At 42.0% G+C, this 17630-nt stretch overlaps 3 protein-coding genes across 6 annotated transcripts; 1 reads left to right on the top strand and 2 right to left on the bottom strand.

Annotated features, from left to right (window-relative positions):
- Nucleotides 1-833: 833 nt before the first annotated feature.
- On the bottom strand, nt 834-4210 carry LOC128306834 (phosphatidylinositol-3-phosphatase SAC1). The gene is made up of 6 exons (XM_053044455.1): nt 4129-4210; nt 3814-3905; nt 3293-3742; nt 2473-3206; nt 2112-2390; nt 834-2028 (listed from the first exon to the last, which is right to left on the bottom strand). Exons 1-6 carry the CDS (start codon nt 4158-4160, stop codon nt 1843-1845), a joined length of 1773 nt encoding a protein of 590 aa, XP_052900415.1. The 5' UTR covers nt 4161-4210; the 3' UTR covers nt 834-1842.
- Nucleotides 4211-4747: 537 nt separating this feature from the next.
- LOC128307024 (28S ribosomal protein S29, mitochondrial) lies at nt 4748-6307 on the top strand. Of its 2 annotated transcripts, none has more exons than XM_053044733.1 (2): nt 4748-4885; nt 4963-6307. In XM_053044733.1, exon 2 carries the CDS (start codon nt 5022-5024, stop codon nt 6225-6227), a length of 1206 nt encoding a protein of 401 aa, XP_052900693.1. In that variant the 5' UTR covers nt 4748-4885; nt 4963-5021; the 3' UTR covers nt 6228-6307. The 2 variants fall into 2 exon arrangements, with proteins under 2 accessions (XP_052900693.1, XP_052900692.1); XM_053044732.1 differs by having other exon boundaries at nt 4753-4861.
- A 1584-nt stretch (nt 6308-7891) lies between these two features.
- On the bottom strand, nt 7892-16002 carry LOC128306342 (coactosin-like protein). Of its 3 annotated transcripts, none has more exons than XM_053043809.1 (3): nt 15577-16002; nt 8721-9044; nt 7892-8652 (listed from the first exon to the last, which is right to left on the bottom strand). In XM_053043809.1, exons 1-3 carry the CDS (start codon nt 15625-15627, stop codon nt 8536-8538), a joined length of 492 nt encoding a protein of 163 aa, XP_052899769.1. In that variant the 5' UTR covers nt 15628-16002; the 3' UTR covers nt 7892-8535. The 3 variants fall into 3 exon arrangements, with proteins under 3 accessions (XP_052899769.1, XP_052899770.1, XP_052899772.1); XM_053043810.1 differs by lacking the exon at nt 15577-16002 and adding an exon at nt 9261-9358; XM_053043812.1 differs by lacking the exon at nt 15577-16002 and adding an exon at nt 9246-9327.
- Between the last annotated feature and the right edge of the window lie 1628 nt (nt 16003-17630).

Raw genomic sequence — 17630 nt, forward strand, 5'->3', positions numbered from 1 at the left:
ATGTGTTGAATAAAAAAGCTGACCAAATAGTAGCGTGCCTATTTTAAAATAAATTCCAGGGCTCCGGTCATTTCAGGTATCAGGTTATATCAAACAACCGATCTTCTTCACTTCGTTCGTTTTGCATGCTCCCCAGCATCAGAAATAACATAACGACATTTTACTACAACTGGAATCAGAATCAGCAACAATGCGGAAAGTAACCTTTGATTGACTGACGTGACTTGAACCGGACTTCAATTTTCATAGTAGTGAGGCAAAGCGGAAAGCATTCCTATTTTTTTTTCCTTAATATCACGTCCTCGCTCTATGTCCTCCCTCGACGGAAGAGGAAAGCTACTCTAAAAACGGATGGATTAGCATAACTCATACGAAGAGCGCACCCACAGAAGAAGACAACACCAATCTGCAAACGCCATTTGCCATTCTAGCCTGTGACTTTACCGCATATTATGAAACATCCTTATACTAGATACACTGCTTATATTGCCTACTACTATCGCACCACTACCAAACACCTGGAGCTGGTGTTGGTAAGTCATGCAGCGGACAATAGCAGATGCCGTCATGATCATTGATAACATGCGAAAATGGAGATTTAGTGTTACCGCGTTCGATGGATGCTCTCTTTGTGTTGCAACATGCGAAATGTGGTCAGTTTATGGAAAGAGATGACGAATTCTTTACGTCTCATCGGACTCATTTGTTGTTATTTTGTCAAAGAAGAAACACATTATTGTAATAAATTATATGAAATATAAACAAAGATCATTCCGAACTTGTGTTACAGAACATAATCAGCAAAACAAATAAGTCAATACCATTATACGCAAGGGAAGATTTTATTATCAATTCCAAATGTACCCTCCTGATAGTACCTATATTACGAAGCGTAGATTTCACCAAAGTTTTAAAAGATTGAGTGAACAAAATAAAATTAATTTGTTTTAAACAAAGTTGCAACAAAAACAATGCAAGTACGCTAGACCAATCGCTAAGCAGCAGATGTTATGTATTCGGCACTAAAATTGATTGTAGTTTACCTTAGAAAGATGTTAAATAATATGCATTAACTTTGTCTGTAACATGAATGTTTGAATAAAACAATCTTTAAGAAAATTAGATTATGCAACTATTTTATCTCTTGATAATTCTCACTATCGCATTTAAAACGCAAGGAATGATTAGAACATCTGCGATTCACCTGCTATTTCGATAACTATTGTGTATTATGATGTATTACGAATGTTTAACCTCGATACGTTGCAATTTTTCATTAATTTGTTTAAGAAGAAAATTCTTTTATCCTATATATGCAAGGTACGACTACAGGAAGTGTTGTAGTTTTATTATTGAGCCTGATGTGTGATGGAGATAGATGAAGGACCCTAAAGCCCAGCTCCTAAAGGAACACTAAAGACGTATAGTGGTTGAAAGCATCAAGCACTCTACCGAACGAAACCATCACCACCGCTAGGTATTATCTTTCTTCCTGTTGTAATTGTTGATGTGTGGCGATATGATCTAACAGTTGCTTGATCAACGGCAGCAAATCGGGTAATTTATTTGCAAATAATGTTTTATCTAGTCCAAAAAGTGTTGCAATAACAATAAAGCTAAAATGTGTTTAAACATAAAAAAAACTTCTACAACGTGCGACTTCCATCCAACATACCCAACATATGCGACAAAAGTACGAAATATTTGGCCGGTCATTCGTTGCCCCCATATCCCCTATCCCAGGTGCTATTCAAGCTGTTGGCGCGTCGTTTCAAACGATCGTGTAGTACGTATTCACGTCGTACAGCTCGCCCCGGACAGGTGGGGACCCCCGCCGGCTAGTTACTTTTTTGAAAGCAGTTTCGGCCAGTCCACAAAATCGATACGATGCTTTTCGAAGAATCGTTTCGTTACTAGACAGGCAATACCCCAGCCAAACAATATAACACCTGTTTTGAAGTTATACGCTGTCGGATATAGCAGAACGACAAAGAACACCGCTATCTCGAACAACACTATTGACGCCATCTGTGGGAAGAAAATGGTAGAAAAATTGCGTTATTTGTCCATTTCCAAACAATTCGGTACCGCTTTGGTTAAGTCATATTTACCATTCGTTTCCTCATGTCAACGGTACGATCGAAGGCAGTCACTGGAGAGGGAAAATCTAAACCTTCACCTTCATTCACTCGATACGACCCTAGAAGCAGCTCGATACTGTCCTGACGGTAGCCGTCGTAAAAGTTGTTCTTTACATAGCGCGTCAGGGAGTTCAAACCATCGCGAAGCAATCCTTTAAATGTACGCTTCCCTGTTCGGGTAAAATCTGTCTTCAGCGCACCGGTACCGGAATACTGCAGCGAAATGAGGTCCGCGTTATCTGCCCAAACCTGTGCACAATGAGAGATATGAGAAATATGTTTTTAGTGCAATGTACCGGAATTATCATTGGTCCATCATCATCGCTCATACCGCTTTGAAGATGGCTTCAAACTGGGAAGTTGGATCGATGTGTTTCTCGCCTAGCTTGAAAATGCCCATTCTTTCCAACGATTGCTCAAGGCTACGCTTTGCAATTAAGCTCTGTACGACATTCGTTCGGTCCAAACAGTCGATGCAGTTCGTACGGAACACACCTTTCTGGACGGAGTACACGTGTCCGGTGTTGCTTGTGTGGTAAACGCCAAAGTTGTCCTGCTGGCTAGCAATCCGCGACATTAACAGACTCAACCGATCGTAACGCATCTTCTTGCACTCCGTATGGAAGTCGAACGATACGTAGTTTACCAATGGGTTGGCGAGTGCTGAAATCGTCGCATCGTAAGCCTTCTCTAGCACCTCCTCAGCACCTTTGTGATCAATTAGATTGATTAAACCTTGCGCACCGTACCGTTTGCACTGCTCGTCAAAGTGACGCGAACAGGCGATTAGGTGGTCTCGTCCGGTTAGCAATTGCGGCCGAGGTTTGTATTGCAACGTTGGGTTTTGTTGCCAGAAGAGCGGAATGCTGCCTCGTGTCTGCACGTACGAAACGCGATCTTGTCCGGTGATTAGGATCTGTTCCGTCTCAACGTAGTTAGCCACCTGACCATCGCTGTTGATACCACGGCAAAACAACCGCGTGCCTGCATATTGTACCGAGCGCCGTGAAATCAATATCCAGCTGAGCGAATGTCCGTTTATTGTCACATCGTTAATAGAGACGACTACAAAAAAAATCATAAAACAGAAAATGAATTATTCAGGATGTGGATTGTTAGATAAAACTACCACGTGTCCTAGTACTACTTACATCCGTGGATGATAGGAAGAACATATCGGTGCAGATGGGCGAAACGGTCCAGCAGTCCAATGTTCCAAACGAAACGCTTGTCACTCTTCATGTAGAGGCCCCCAGTTTCACCGCCACCGGCACTGCTGCCAATCCTTTGCATCGTATTAGTAAGATCATAGCCGTAAGAAAAATAGAAGAAGGGCGTATCTAGCACCTGGCGCATCATAGCTAGATAAATATCATTCTGTTCCTTCTGCGCCTCACTCAGATGGGTAAGCGTTTGTGTGAGTGGTATCAGATCGAAACCAGCCATCTGCCAGATTGGCTCGTTGTTGATAAGACCGATGAAAATCCGATGCGTTACCACGACCAGATAGAAACCGCTGATCAACCGAACCATTCCCAGCACCCCACATATTTTCCGCAGCTCGTAACCGTGGATCGGTAACTGTTCCTTACTTTCTGAGGCTGTAGGGTAGGAAAATACAAATCAATCATGTTTAGAATCCAAGCAACCAAGATCCCAACAAAATACATACTGTGTAACGATACTGTTCCATTAGTACGTTCGATGATAACGAATTGCTCCGATTCGGTAGGCTGGATGAAGAACCTATCCGGTGTAATATAACTGCAAACATTGTAAGCAAAAAAAAACACAGTTCTTAGAAACGATAAACAAGAATTCCAACTCCGTCAAACACGGGCATGTTTCGTCGGTCGACGCAAAGTAAAACGTAGCATGGAGATGTTTTTCTCGCAGTCGGCAATGTGTCTATCTTTGCTGCCACAGTTTACTATTACCAACACTTTTACGATCTACACGAAACTAGATTTATGTTAAATTCACTTACAAATTCATATCATCAAAAACACGTAAATCCATTTTTACCCGATCGTACGACTATGAGGCAATGAAAATGGCTGACGTTTTACATGCTCAGATACACGCGATAAATACAATACAGGTGTGAATAGCGAACAGTGCGATAAATTGAAACAATGACACCGAAAATAACATACCGTGGTTCTGTTTATCACAACATCTATCAATATTCTTTATTTTCCTTCATTTATTAGTCTGTATTCAGTAGGTTTTGATTTGTTTGTGTTTATTATGGTTAGCTATTAGTCAGATTGAATTTAATTAGGCTGTGAAGGGCTTAATTCTTCTAGCAAATTTGCGTGCTACATTATATTATTTTGTTCCGTCTCTGCAAGTAAACTAGTTGAACTGCAGATAATTAAATGCTTATGCATGCAGAGAAAGTAAAACAACACAACAAACTCAAATTAACTGTCAAATCAAACGCACATTCTGCATCCTCTACGTTTACATGGATGATTGTATACGTACTTTAAACGTGCCCAAGATGTATTCATGTAATTGACCACCACTGATTGGAAAACTCTTGTCCTCGTATTATCTAACGAAGTATAGAGAAAAAAACAACAAATCTCTTTTTGGGAAGTGTCAAACTGCAGGCGAGACAATTATTTGTTTACTAAAAGATTTGGTTATAAATTCCATGCGTTGTAGATGAATTTATCAAACTATTGTTCCAGATAGTTTTTACCAGAAGCAAGGTATTTGTGATAACAAACTCCAATGTGCGCAGAATTAACAATATACCGATTTTTCTCTGTAACATGTCTACCTTCTTTTATTCTTTATCACGTTTCTGCAGGACATTGCCGGCATTGAAGGAACTACATTCTACATCTTACATCTTCCTTCTGTCCCACAATGATACGAAATATGGTGCCTTTGATGCAGGCGCGTTTCTTCTATTCGACGATCACGGCAAGTGCTACCGCCACACTTGCAAATAAAGTAAAGCCAAAGTTAGAAGAATTTCGCACAACCGAGCAAATCGTGGCAGAACACCAACGCACAACCATTGGCCGGTTTTATACCATCCAGGCGGATGTACGGAAAAAGATTTTCGGTCATGGTGGACTGCCAAAAAGTTTCGAAAAGCAGATTAAAACATTCAATGAATGCTCTTTGATGGTTCGTCTACCAGCGGTTGAGATAATCGAGTACATAAAGCGGACTGATTTCAACCGTCCGGTAAACCGCTTCGTGCTATACGGCGAGGATGGTGCCGGCAAATCGCTTACCTTGGCTCACCTTTTACACTACGGATTCCAGCAGAAATACATCCTGATACACGTTCCCTGGGTGCCGAACTGGATGAAGCGTGCGAAAGAAATCGCCAACTCGACCACAAAAGAGGGTGCCATTGATTTACCATTGGACGGTGCCGCGTGGTTAGTGCATTTTAAAAGCCAGAATGGTTCATTGCTTAAAGATCTCGGCCTGAAAGTGAGCCGCGATTACGTGTGGACGAAGCGCGAAATAACACCGGCAGGTGCGCCACTGATGGACCTGATCGAGCACGGTATTAACCGAGCGAAATTCTCCTGCGACGCGATTGCTGCACTGTTGCATGAACTGAAGGAACACTCGAATGCGGGTCGTGCCCGCGCTATGGTGCTGATCGATGGGTTTAATGCTTTCTTTCAGCCACACACGCGCCTACTAACCGAAAACAAAGTGCGCGTTAAGCCCGAACAACTCACGCTGACGGACCCATTCCTCAGTATCACTCGCAACGACTGGCGTAATGGTGTGTGCGTGGTAACTATTGATCAAATGGTGGCAGAGTTTAAAGACAAATCGCAAAGTCAGTTAAATGGCTCGGACACAGCGAATGTATCCGCTCAGCCTCCCCTATCTGTTATCGATTCGCGCCAATGCTTTGAACATCTAGACCCTTTTGTGCCGGTGCGTGTCGTCGGTTATGATGACGCTGAATACTACAGCTGCATCCAGTACTATCTTGAGCGTAAATGGATTCAAACAACTGAGTTGGGATTCGACGATGAGCTTAAAATGTTAAGTTGCCAGAATCCATACCAGCTGATGCAGCTATGCGCCTCGTTGTAGAAGTGGAGAGCGGTTAGATTAAAAAGCGAAGGTTATTAATATTGCTTCAATAAATAAACATGCGGTTAAACTACTACCAATCCGACGACAATTCTGACAAGAGTATGTCTTTCATCAGTATAGAAATGTTTGTTGATGAAGCAGAGTAAGAAAAACACGTTCATTCAATCCTATTGAAACGTTTTCGTTTTTATTTGTCTATTGTAAACGGGATTGGTCCACAAGTTGATTCAGAATGATCCATGTCATTGAACTGTAGTCTGTCCCGTGGACACATTGTGATCAAACTGCTAAAGTTCCTGTCCCTAGATGTACGGGAGGACCCAGTGGTCTTAATTTTGTTGTGCATTTAATTCACATATTCTACTAGTGAACAGATTGTTAACATGCCTTTGCGTGGGTCGAGTTATACTAGACGCATGTTAAATAAATAGAATGAGGCAAATACCTTCAAAATGTATAATATTTCCAATTAAAATGTACACTAAGACGAAATATTATTGGGCATCAGAAGTCCCCAATACTCAGCACCCCAAGGATAATTTTTAAAGGTTATATATTTTTTTTATTTTGTTACATTGCCTCGGTTGTCACAGCAGTAACGGCATTTTACAATCGCATAATGAAAAAGTGTTGTTTATCATGGTTTTTTTTTTCAGTCCATCGAATTAATAACATACACACGTTGTTCGTTTTTTTTTTCATTTTCAATTTCCCTATCTGTGACGTTTTGAAGGTAAACTTTTTTATATTGCAATATATTATAGTTTGGTTTATATGTTCGATGTAAGGCGGAAAGGAAGTTTCTCGCTCGAAAAAAGATTGTGGTGGATGCAAATAACGATATTAGGATATTATATGATGCAGCTGCTGTCTTGTGAATCAATTTCAACCAGATTTGGGGGAAGGAATGTGCATTGTGCGGTAGTTTGAAGAAATTTTCAAAACATTCAAATCGAACGTAGAATATACCTAATTTTACAAATTGTGCAATTTAACAAAAAAGCTCAAATCACATCGCTTTTTTCTATAACTTCAATGCCATTAGATTGTTTCCAGCTTTATCGAACAGCGTGTCTATGTATAATGCTCGTTTCGCAACAGTCCAATGTAAATTGATAAGCGCTGCATGACCAGAATTCTATATCAAGTTGCTTTTATACGTACGACCTTCTTTCAGTTCTTCTCAACTTTTATGTTTGAGCCATCTTTGTTCTTTCCCTACATTTTACATAGCTATTTTTTTTTTTTTGCGAAATTTAGGTGACATTGCAGTGTAAAGATGTTTCTTTTTCGTCTTCCTAGATTTATACATCAATTTTTTCCTTCCTGTAGCTTGCTTTCAACTCACTTTGCAACAATCCACTTGACCAGGTGGGGGACATGTTTCCTTGTAACGTTTTGTAAAAATTTTTGTCGTTTGCCTGATTCGTCGTTTGATCAAATTTAAGGCACGTTTCTTTGCAACAACATCGAAATAACGCACCCGGGGAACTTGGCCCAGGAAAATAATGGAAGTAATAACGTTGAAACATACTATAATCCACATCCACACACGTTTCAACTGCGAACTAGCCGACCGAAAGCGTTGGTCGGCGCCCTTTTCGAAACCCTAGAGCAGCAATACAAACTAAAGCTGGTCATAATGGTTGTTACACTCCACCGTAACAAAAAAAACAAACACACACACACATGAGGTGCGATGAATGACAAATGATTGTTCAATAAATGATGTTTAAAATAATGCTCAAGGCCAATCATAATATTACTGATAACGATTTTTGTTTGTGCACTACAATAATTGATCTGACGAAAGTGTACGAAGAAAACAAAATACACGAAAAGCATACAAGCGTAAAATTAAATATTTAAATAACTCATGTTAAATTCTATCTGTTGGCGGGTTGCGGATGGACATTTTTCGCTACTCCACGCAACGGTCACCGGCAAAAGCGAGACGGAAAGTTTCCATTACGCAAACGTTACTCGTACCAGGGCATTAGAAATGTGCAGATTTACTATTGTGTTATTATCACAAAACAAACCCATTAACCTTACATGTTGGCCTGAGTACTATCGTAAACCTGTGCTCTCACACTACATCCTAAAGGGGGTTTCGGTTGATTGAATTGTGAATCTATGGAATGGCAAAGGCAGGCAGCCGTCTGGCACAGATCACATTCTACAGCGATTTGTTAGAGCATCCCTATCATCATCCACCCGCATCTCTCCTTCTCTCTCCTTCTCTCTCTCTCTATCTCTATTCGCCTGTATCGCACCATGTATCGTTTGGCGTGTAGCTATATCCTTACAGCTCCCGCACACCCGTCCCGTAGTTAGCACCACCCGCTTTGTTGAGGTGCGCCTTAAACATCTCCAGATCCAGATCGACGCTCGTTTCCACCTGCAGCTCCACGGCAAAGTTCTACGGTTGGACGAAACAGAACAGAATTAGACATTGCGTGCGACGGTTACCAGTTACGCACACCGTACATTAATCACATCCTTGATGATTGATTTGTCCGTTGACATTTTGGCGCGCTGCATAACGCCCACTTCCGGTCCGATCCAGGTCAGGAAGAGGAACTTGCTGCGTTTCGACATCTCGTCGCCCATCTGTATCCGGATGTAACCGAACGCGCGCTCGTCATCGTGGAACTCACCACAGAACTCGTCGAAGCCCTGGCCCTTGGCCGAGCAAACGATCTTCAGGCCGTCAAACTTGAACACGGCCCACTCGTGATCGCTCAGATTCGAGCGGACGTCCTCGTACGCTTCGCGAATAGCATCCTTATCAAGCGAAGTTGGTAACGCCATCTGGGAGCGGTAAAGAAAGTAAAGGTTGATGAAAAGATTGTCAAACAATTGCATTCGAGATCTCCAGATGCAAAGACATTATGATCGAGATTACACAAAACTACACTTGTAATACTTTATAGTAGGCGCAATATCAGCTGATAATTTAAGATAAGATTACAAACAACTATACGACAAATATTGTAAATTAATGGTTAGTACTCTTGTTAGCAGAACCTTAGAAGACTCCGTCCGTTTCCGACTGCAGTCAGCGAATATTTCTGGCTCAATAACAGCGTGCCTCCCTAGATCCAAGTATTGATACTGTCCATTTGCTAGCTGCTGAGCAATAATTCAAGGGAACTCAAGATAACAAAATTACATATATATATAGACCGAAAACTAAACGAGGTTGAAGAGTTGTACACGCATTACGCAACTCATTTTTATTTCAAAAACCACATATGATTCATAATGCCTTAAAGTGGCAAACATGCCGCACCCAAGTTGATGAAGAATTGCAACCAAGATAACAGTATCAGGAATTCACAAATACCTTCGCCTATCGCCATTTGTAACATTCGAAATGCTTATTCTATTTTTTTGCCACTCATCCAGCAGCTTATCTGACTGATTCGTACCGGTGCAGTCTCTATCGCTCGTGTCTTAACTTGAGCAAAGCCGCAACAACTCCGTATCCTTCAATAAATATTGACTGCTATTAGTTTGTATTAACTATATTTGCAGAGCAATGTTATGCTTACAGCTATTGATATAGTGATGGTAAAAAAGCAACATTGATCCAGTACAGTACATCTAATAACTTATAATGGCTGCCATTCCTGACTAATAATTGACAGTGTTGTCTTACCGACGTTTTTTCCCAAAACGAGAGCTTTCAAATGATATATGTTTGAGTTAGAGCAACTGATGGCTCGTTTAGCCATGTAAGCTCTATGGTTCCAAGAAATTACAGTTACATCGGGCACGATCGGTCGACGATTCTCGGTCCAACCGGTGTGTGTGTGTGTGTGTGTGTGTGTGTGTGTGTGTGTGTGTGTGTGTGTGTGTGCGCATTGCTGAAGTTTCACTATATTGCCCACCAACGTGGAGCACAAACTGACGTCAGCGCCCGTCTTGTACGACCGGAAATAAAAAAGGTTCGCAAGTCAGCGGCCGGCGGCATACACACATGGCTGGTAGCCGTGGGGCGCAACAGCGAGAACCAAAAACCGGAGTCGAAGATTTATACATTTTTCCTTTTCAACTTTACTGCCAACTCGGTTGCTTCTTCCTGTCGGTGCAGAACGATCTTCCACCGATTCGCGAAAATCGCCCGAGAAATGGCGTTAGCTTCAGCGTGTTCATGTTTTCTTCGCGATGTTAAGCGTTGATCCTCTTTTTGTCGATCAACGTGAGGCAGTTGCAAAACGATTCGGATAATCTTCTGCACTACCATCGCTTTGCCGGCCACAAACACACACAATCATGTAATGAGATTCTGCTTTTGCATATCATTTTACACTTATTTTAGATATTCTGGAGGAGTTTTGGCTACTGCAGTTGCAAAACGGCGAATTAGTAACCGATGGATTGTGCTGCAGACAAGGTTATGCAAACGGGCCGGGGGAATCTTTCTCTTCTTCTACTTTACCGGCACAACCACCTCAAGTGGTCTAGAGCCCTGGCCATTGCTGGAATTCTTGAACTGACACTAGCCGAAACGGAAGAGTGGTCCGGATGGGATTTTGGACCGGTTCTGTCGTGTAAATTCCGGTGCTTCCCTAACATCTCTAACATATTTCCATATCTTACATCGAGTAACGTCATCTTCAAGCCGAATTTTCATCTCAATTCCGACCAACGTTTGGTGTGTGATCCCAACACTAATGCGACTGATCATGAGCCATCATTTAATAGAAAACCTTATTACCTTTTACCATCGAACGTGCTGTATGTAACGTCCACAATCCATAATGGTGGTGTTCGTTCTGAATGCCCGTGTCCCAACAAAGCACGGCTGTAAATATCCTTGGGTGCTGAAACACCACCGTTGAGTGCTGATGCGTTTCAGCTACTTTCGACCGGCTCAATGAGCTACTTGACCGGTTTTTTTATGTCATGGCTGCCGACCAACACCAACACACCCAGGCGCACGCGGCACGATGCGAACGGACAGCAGAAGCCCATTATGCAGCCTTGATCCTTGAAACATTGTTGCGATGCGATTGTCGCCGACCATATCCGGCCATGAACCATATTCCGTTGAAATGTTGCTTGCCTGTCGTCGACCATATTTGGCGTCCGGCAGAGTCGTCCATTGCTGGCAGACACTGATACCGAACCGACTGGATTACGTCATGCCATTTCCCCCTTTTTCCAAACGCGTGCAGATTGAAACACATACCCGGACGGTGGTGAACCATATGCTGTATATTTCGCATCTTTTGTACCATTTCCAGCTGTCAAATGTACTGCAGCAGGTGGAACTTTAGAATTCATTTGAAGAATCCATGAAAATAACACGCCTTCGGACAACTTCACTATCAGTCACGTGAAAGCAATGCCAATGCATGGAGTCTCTTTTAAGAGCAATAAGTTGAATACAGGCAGTCCCCGAGATACGACTATAAGCCGGGGAAAATCCGCGTATTTCGAATCCTGGTGCAATTTTGTCTATACTTCAAAGTCACAGAGTCTACTTCTTTCTCTGCAATTAGGTTATTCAGCGAACCAGGAGTTTTTTTAAAGAATACATAAAAATGTCTTTTAAGACATAGGAAGGTATTTTTTAATTTCCAAGAACAGCTTATCTCCGAATCCTCGTATAAGAGGAATCGCGTATCTCGGACACGTGTAACAGTTTCTGCATCTCTGCAGGTCCAGCATCAACTCGTTTATATCTGGTTCTGAGTCTCTGAAGTTCATTAACCGATTGATTAACCAATTAACCAAATTTCAGAGATTTATTATTCTTTAGAAATTTAGACATCTTCTTCCTACATCTTCTGCGCTTCAAAAAATTCCAAGAAGATGCAGGAATCTTTTGAGAGTAAACTCGATGTTGCAAATGGCTCTTTAGGGAATATTTCTATCAATACTTCGTCCCAAATGAATCATTAAGCACAACAACAGCAGTTCAAGCAATTCCAATATACACAGACACCCAAAAAGGTCAGCAAATATCAACTCTTTCATAATGGTACAAAAAGTAATTGCCATAAAATTGCATGCTTCTACAAATTAATCACGAATTCTGACTCATATATATCCCCAAATTACTAATTACTGATACTGATTACTGATTTTCTTTAAAAATTCATAAATTCTTGGAGATTAACGCTTTTCTCTTGAGAGATCCACAAATTTCTTGCGCTTCGAGAAGAGAATCGAATTTATTTGTGGTTCCGGATGAGATTTTGGACCAGGCCGGTATTGGGAAGACCGGTGCCACTACCAAAAACACCACCAGACCACCTGATTAGTCTTGTTATTCCATTCGATAAATATCACACAAGGCTATAGAATTTAATTTGGAAGCTCAACATACCGGATTTTATCTATTGCTCAGACAATGTGTTGAGGAGGCCTAGACTGCACGCCCTGTTCCAGAGATTTACCAACTCTTCATGAACTACAACTACAGTACAAAGTTCCTTCACCCGTAAAGTCATCGGTGCGTCCAAAATAGTATATTCGGCGTTCCAGGGTACCGTACAGATACAGTGGATTGATCGATTTTTACCGTAGGGCACTCGTGCCTGACCGGTTGCGGCTGTATAAAGAACCGTTGCTCTATGCTTCTTCCGACCATCTTTTGCCTATCTTTTGCCTTCAAAGTTTCTCATGTTTTTTGATAGGTTGCCAAGCAAAAGCTCACGAGGTTGTAATCTTTTATAATCAACGCTGTGTATCTGGGCTGTTCGATCCCAGGTGAGAGATTAAATTGGGTGCACACACGTTGCCAATGTTATAACACACATATTGTCGCTGGCTACATCTTCCCTTCTGTTTCCCATCACTTCCTGCGCTCTTTGATTGATATAAATGGCGCCGAAAGCTAAATGTTTCAAAGGGTTTTGCAAACATTACAACCAAATAAATAATAAAAAAAAACAGCCGGAACTTCCCTTACGCGAAAGGAAAGGAAGCTTTTAAGCATATGTGCATATTTCCAATCGTGCCTTCACGCGGTCTTTTTTTTCGTTTGTTAGCTGGGTCTTTCTCTTTCTCGTTCCTTTTTTTTTGTTTTATTTTTTCGAGTTTCGCGTTTCGCTCAGCTTGTGCTCCATATTTCAGAAATACAGTTACCCATGGCTACCTTACCAACCTCAGCCGAGGTTTCCAAAAACTCTCTTCTTTTCTACAAAAAAAAAACACAAAAACAAAAATAATAATAAAAAAAAGCCCGAGACCCTTTCTCCTAGCCGCGCAAGAGGAACGAGATGAATTAAGTAAAATGTGAAATTATCCTCCACGCATTTTAAAAGATCCACGCGATCGCAACAAAGCACTTGGCGCAGCGCAGCTATCAGCCCGGGAGTGGGTGGGAAAGGCGAGAAAACAGATTAGAGGCGTGGGCGCATTTTTGGTGTGTTTGTGTTATTTCTCCTTTCGACGAGCCATTGGCCCCAATTGGGCCTCTAAAATGGAACGGAGCGAAACACGAGAAGACGAAAAATCAAGGTAAAGGAATCCATCTGAAAGATATGCCGGTGCCGTACGAGCCATCTTCAACCGGGCCCCCCCTCCCCCCACAACCCAACACACACCCACCCCAATTGCGCCCGTGGGTAGGGGTGGCATGATATTCAATAAGAAATTTAGGACAACCTGTTTATTGCCCGCATGCAAGAATTCGTATGATTTTGTAACACTTTCTGTCGCCGAGAACAAATGGCAACTGTCGGGCCGTTGGACTCGTGCGTGATGCATTGCATCAATGGCGGAATATTGGGCAACTAGAAAACCGGCTATAGCAATTCTCCTTTCACTCCAGGCAAAGCTTGAGCGAAACTTTCTCTGCATCCGAAGAGCAAATCAACATCGCTCCGGCACGGCAGCTTATATTTTTAATCATGTTCATGCAGCCGTCTAATCAAATAAACTAGACGATCACCGTTTTGTTGTGAGCATTGCAAGGTACGAGAGCTATCTTTCGCCCACAATTAGGTCCAAATACGTGGAAAAGGGGATTATTTTGGGGTTAACAAATTCTCCTCACGATTACAAGAAACATAACAAAGATTAAGGGAAAAGATAATGGTTCTATCCCTATAAGCTGTCGTCTAATCAGCAGTGTCCGAACTTCTGTACGTCTGAAGGAATTGCGCAATATAAAGCCGATAAACGGCAGAATAAAGTCTGGCCTTTAACTTGTTGCTAATCCTTGCCAAGAGTTTGGTCAAATTTCTTCACCGATAACTACAACACGGTGCACACACTTGTTTACCACACCACGCTATCCATTGCGTGACACATTTTATCGCACAGAGAAGTGCATGCCTTCGGGAAACTGGTCCCTATGCAGTGACAGGGACAGCCACATCGCGATGAAGCCATCATCTTCCCTTATTGTACAACAGGCGAAAAATAATAATAAAAAAGGTCGCGCATCGCACAAAAAAATGGAACGACGAAAGTTACGGGCGAGAGAGGACGTGCATTTACACGTGTGCTGGTTTGCACCGTTCGGTTGTGGAACTTGTTTGCCCTCCCTTGTGTATAAGATGGAGTTTTTTTTTGGTGGCTGTGGACAAATTGCAAGCCAGCCTGCAGCGCAACCAGAAGCCTACGAGTTTCAATGGCCGTGATCGATTTTTGTATTTGCAATTTAATTTCATCTTGCTTGTTGTTTATTATTAGCCGGCTTAGAATAAAAGCATTGCCTCTACTGATCTTACCAGAGTGGGGCATCTCTCAGGACGAAGAAACTCTCACCTTCTCTGCCATAATCAACGATATATGACATTCGATTACTAAAGTCACAAGCCCTTAGAATATGAACATAATAAATAGAATAAAATAATAACGCCCATCAGCCCTGATTCACACGCACGAGTGACTAAAACCGGCTGTGAGTCACTAAAACACCGCCACAGATATCGGCTAAGACCGTAAAAGGCAAGGCAATCGCAAAGGGACGAAGAAGAGTAAGAATTTGCTCGCGACCGCAGAGGAACAGTTAGCTGATTCACCAGCGCAAGTATGTGCCCTTTGCCGCAACTTACTTCGATTCGAAGAACACCGTGTTAATGAGTAATTCGCTGACAGCGACATGAATCACGCTCAGGAGCTCCCCAAAACCATTCGAATTAACCATTTATTTTGGGGAATGAATTTTAATGGCAATGGTGTTTTTTTTTGTCTATGCTTTAAAATTATTCCAGCTATGTATGCTATGCAAAATGTATGCTGTTCAAAAATGTTTTCTCTGCCCTCCATATTCGAAACCCGTTCATGGAGAGTGCATTTGCAGCGGTGGAGCTATATGTCGGGTGACACTTTGGTGAATGGATGGTAAATGTTATCTTTCTTGCACCGAGACACTTACCTTACGCGGCTTTGTCTCAGACATTTGCTCTACTTCAACCGGATCCGACATTGCTGCTTGACTCGAAACTTGTCCTGTGTCACCAACGATTGATAGTGATTAATCCAGCCGAGGGTGTTGGAAATTATTGAAACGCTTTTCTTTGAGGGTTGGGCAATGGGCTCGCTGTGGTTTTAACTTGTTTTTTCTTGCTATTCACCAGTTGCCAAATCTAAACAGCACAAACGACGGCACTAAATGCAACTGCACACTTGGTTCGGCGTTTTCTTTCCAGCAAACGATCGCTAACACATAAACAATACCGTACAAAAAGATGTTCCGACTGAAAAGTCTATGCTCGGTGCACCGGCAGTCAACGCTACGCGCTTTGCAAGACAACAAATTCCGAAAGAGACTGACGGTAAAGCGTGCGCTAAAATTGTACACAATTTTACACGTGCCGTCCAAGCGAACCTTTCGCTTCGTTATGCCGCCCGGGAGAAACAAAGAGGTGAACCATCGCATCGCTTGTTGTCTCGCTTCGTCGTTCCAGCGTACGGTGCGTCACACCCACCCTGTGTTCGTAATGCACACACCAACACCATTGCAGCTTTCCAAAATCACGAACATTTGCTTACCGCTGCCAAGCTTGGGTTAGAAAGAGGCAACCAAGTGTGCATGCTTGTTGCTTCCTTTATTCGGTAGTTACCTTCGTGCCTTTCTTTCCCGTGACAGCACGCACACATTTGCACGAAGCCGATTTCCGGCAGGTTAGTCACTCTTTTTCAGGCCGCCATGTTAGATGAATCACCCGGTTCGAATAAAATATTCCAGGGTTTATTTTGAGTGCAATGATGCGCTGTACTGTTGATTCATAATTCCATAAATTGTAGTGTGTCACCACCAGCTCACGGTTTGCTTAGTGAGGGTCCAGAAAGCTTGTAACAGCAAGTTTTTGTAAAAGCGCAGTGTTTATCCCGAAGTGTCAAATTTAAACGAAAGCACACCGAACTGTCAATGCTACGGCAGCTTTTTTTTTTCGAAGTCATTTTATGAGCTTTCGGGAAAATTCCTCTAGAACTGGATTGGTGGAATTCAAACGGCTTGGCATTGGTTTCAGTTCAGCTCAGTGAATCTGGTTTTGGTGCAGAAAAGTGTGTTCTCTTATAATATTTTACTTGTTTCACGATCATCCCTTAATTCTGATCAATTCAGTGGAATCAAATTAATAAATAGACGAGAACACAAAGAAATTCCTCGCAAAGATCGATATTAACGCAGACGATCGTACCATTCGAGAGTCATAAAACCGGGTTCCATTTTGTATCGTGCCCTGCCATAAAATCGAGGACTCCGTGGGTGAAGCTCAGCTACCAAAATCAAAAGCCAGAAGAAAGCTTAACGTTTTCCACAACGTGATCAGCGGCTATTAAGATCAAAATAAAATCAAATCACACCGAAATCTAATTGCCCGTACACCAGCACATAAGGGTAAAAAGATAATATACAGGATGGCAGACAATTCCGCCCAAAATGGCAACGTTGATAGTACGGTTGGTGAAGTATCATCTTCCGGAGATCAAAGCGTTAGCTTTGATAATGATAACCGTAATATAACTTTGAAGGTTATCTCCACGAATGCAAGTAACTTACATCTCACAATCAATACAATGGCTACGATCCGGGCTCTGAAGGAAATAATCTCACGGAAGCTGAACTTACCGCAACAAATTTCCTTGCTGTGTCGTGGAAGGTAACGAGAAACAAAGCATTAGCCAATATTGCAACACTTCTTGCTAATTGCAAAGGCAACCAGATCGAATTGTGAAATTTTATAATTCCTTGTCCATGAATTGATATCATCGTGTAAGTTGTCCTTTTAACGGTTTTTTTTATATTACAGGTTGCTTCTTGAAGGGACGTTGAGAGCCAACGGGGTTAACAATAATTGTGCGATGCTAGTGTCGTCGTCTAAAGATAACGATCCAGTGGTAAGCACATTTATCTAATTTTTTTCCATTATATTAATGTCTTTCACATTTCCAACAAGACTGAAAAAGATCAGAAGATTTATA

The sequence above is a fragment of the Anopheles moucheti genome, chromosome X (genome assembly GCF_943734755.1).
Source record: "Anopheles moucheti chromosome X, idAnoMoucSN_F20_07, whole genome shotgun sequence".
Lineage (NCBI taxonomy): Eukaryota > Metazoa > Arthropoda > Insecta > Diptera > Culicidae > Anopheles > Anopheles moucheti.

Coding starts and splice junctions, on each gene's coding strand:
- LOC128306342 (XM_053043809.1), bottom strand. CDS start 15,627: ATGTCGGATCCGGTTGAAGTAGAGCAAATGTCTGAGACAAAGCCGCGT. Junction 9,045..15,576: donor CTGAGACAAAGCCGCGTAAG/GTAAGTGTCTCG, acceptor TACCGCTCCCAG/ATGGCGTTACCAACTTCGCT. Junction 8,653..8,720: donor TCATCAAGGATGTGATTAAT/GTACGGTGTGCG, acceptor GTCCAACCGTAG/AACTTTGCCGTGGAGCTGCA.
- LOC128307024 (XM_053044733.1), top strand. CDS start 5,022: ATGATACGAAATATGGTGCCTTTGATGCAGGCGCGTTTCTTCTATTCG.
- LOC128306834 (XM_053044455.1), bottom strand. CDS start 4,160: ATGGATTTACGTGTTTTTGATGATATGAATTT. Junction 3,207..3,292: donor TCTTCCTATCATCCACGGAT/GTAAGTAGTACT, acceptor TTTTTTTTGTAG/TCGTCTCTATTAACGATGTG. Junction 2,391..2,472: donor TTGAAGCCATCTTCAAAGCG/GTATGAGCGATG, acceptor CATTGTGCACAG/GTTTGGGCAGATAACGCGGA.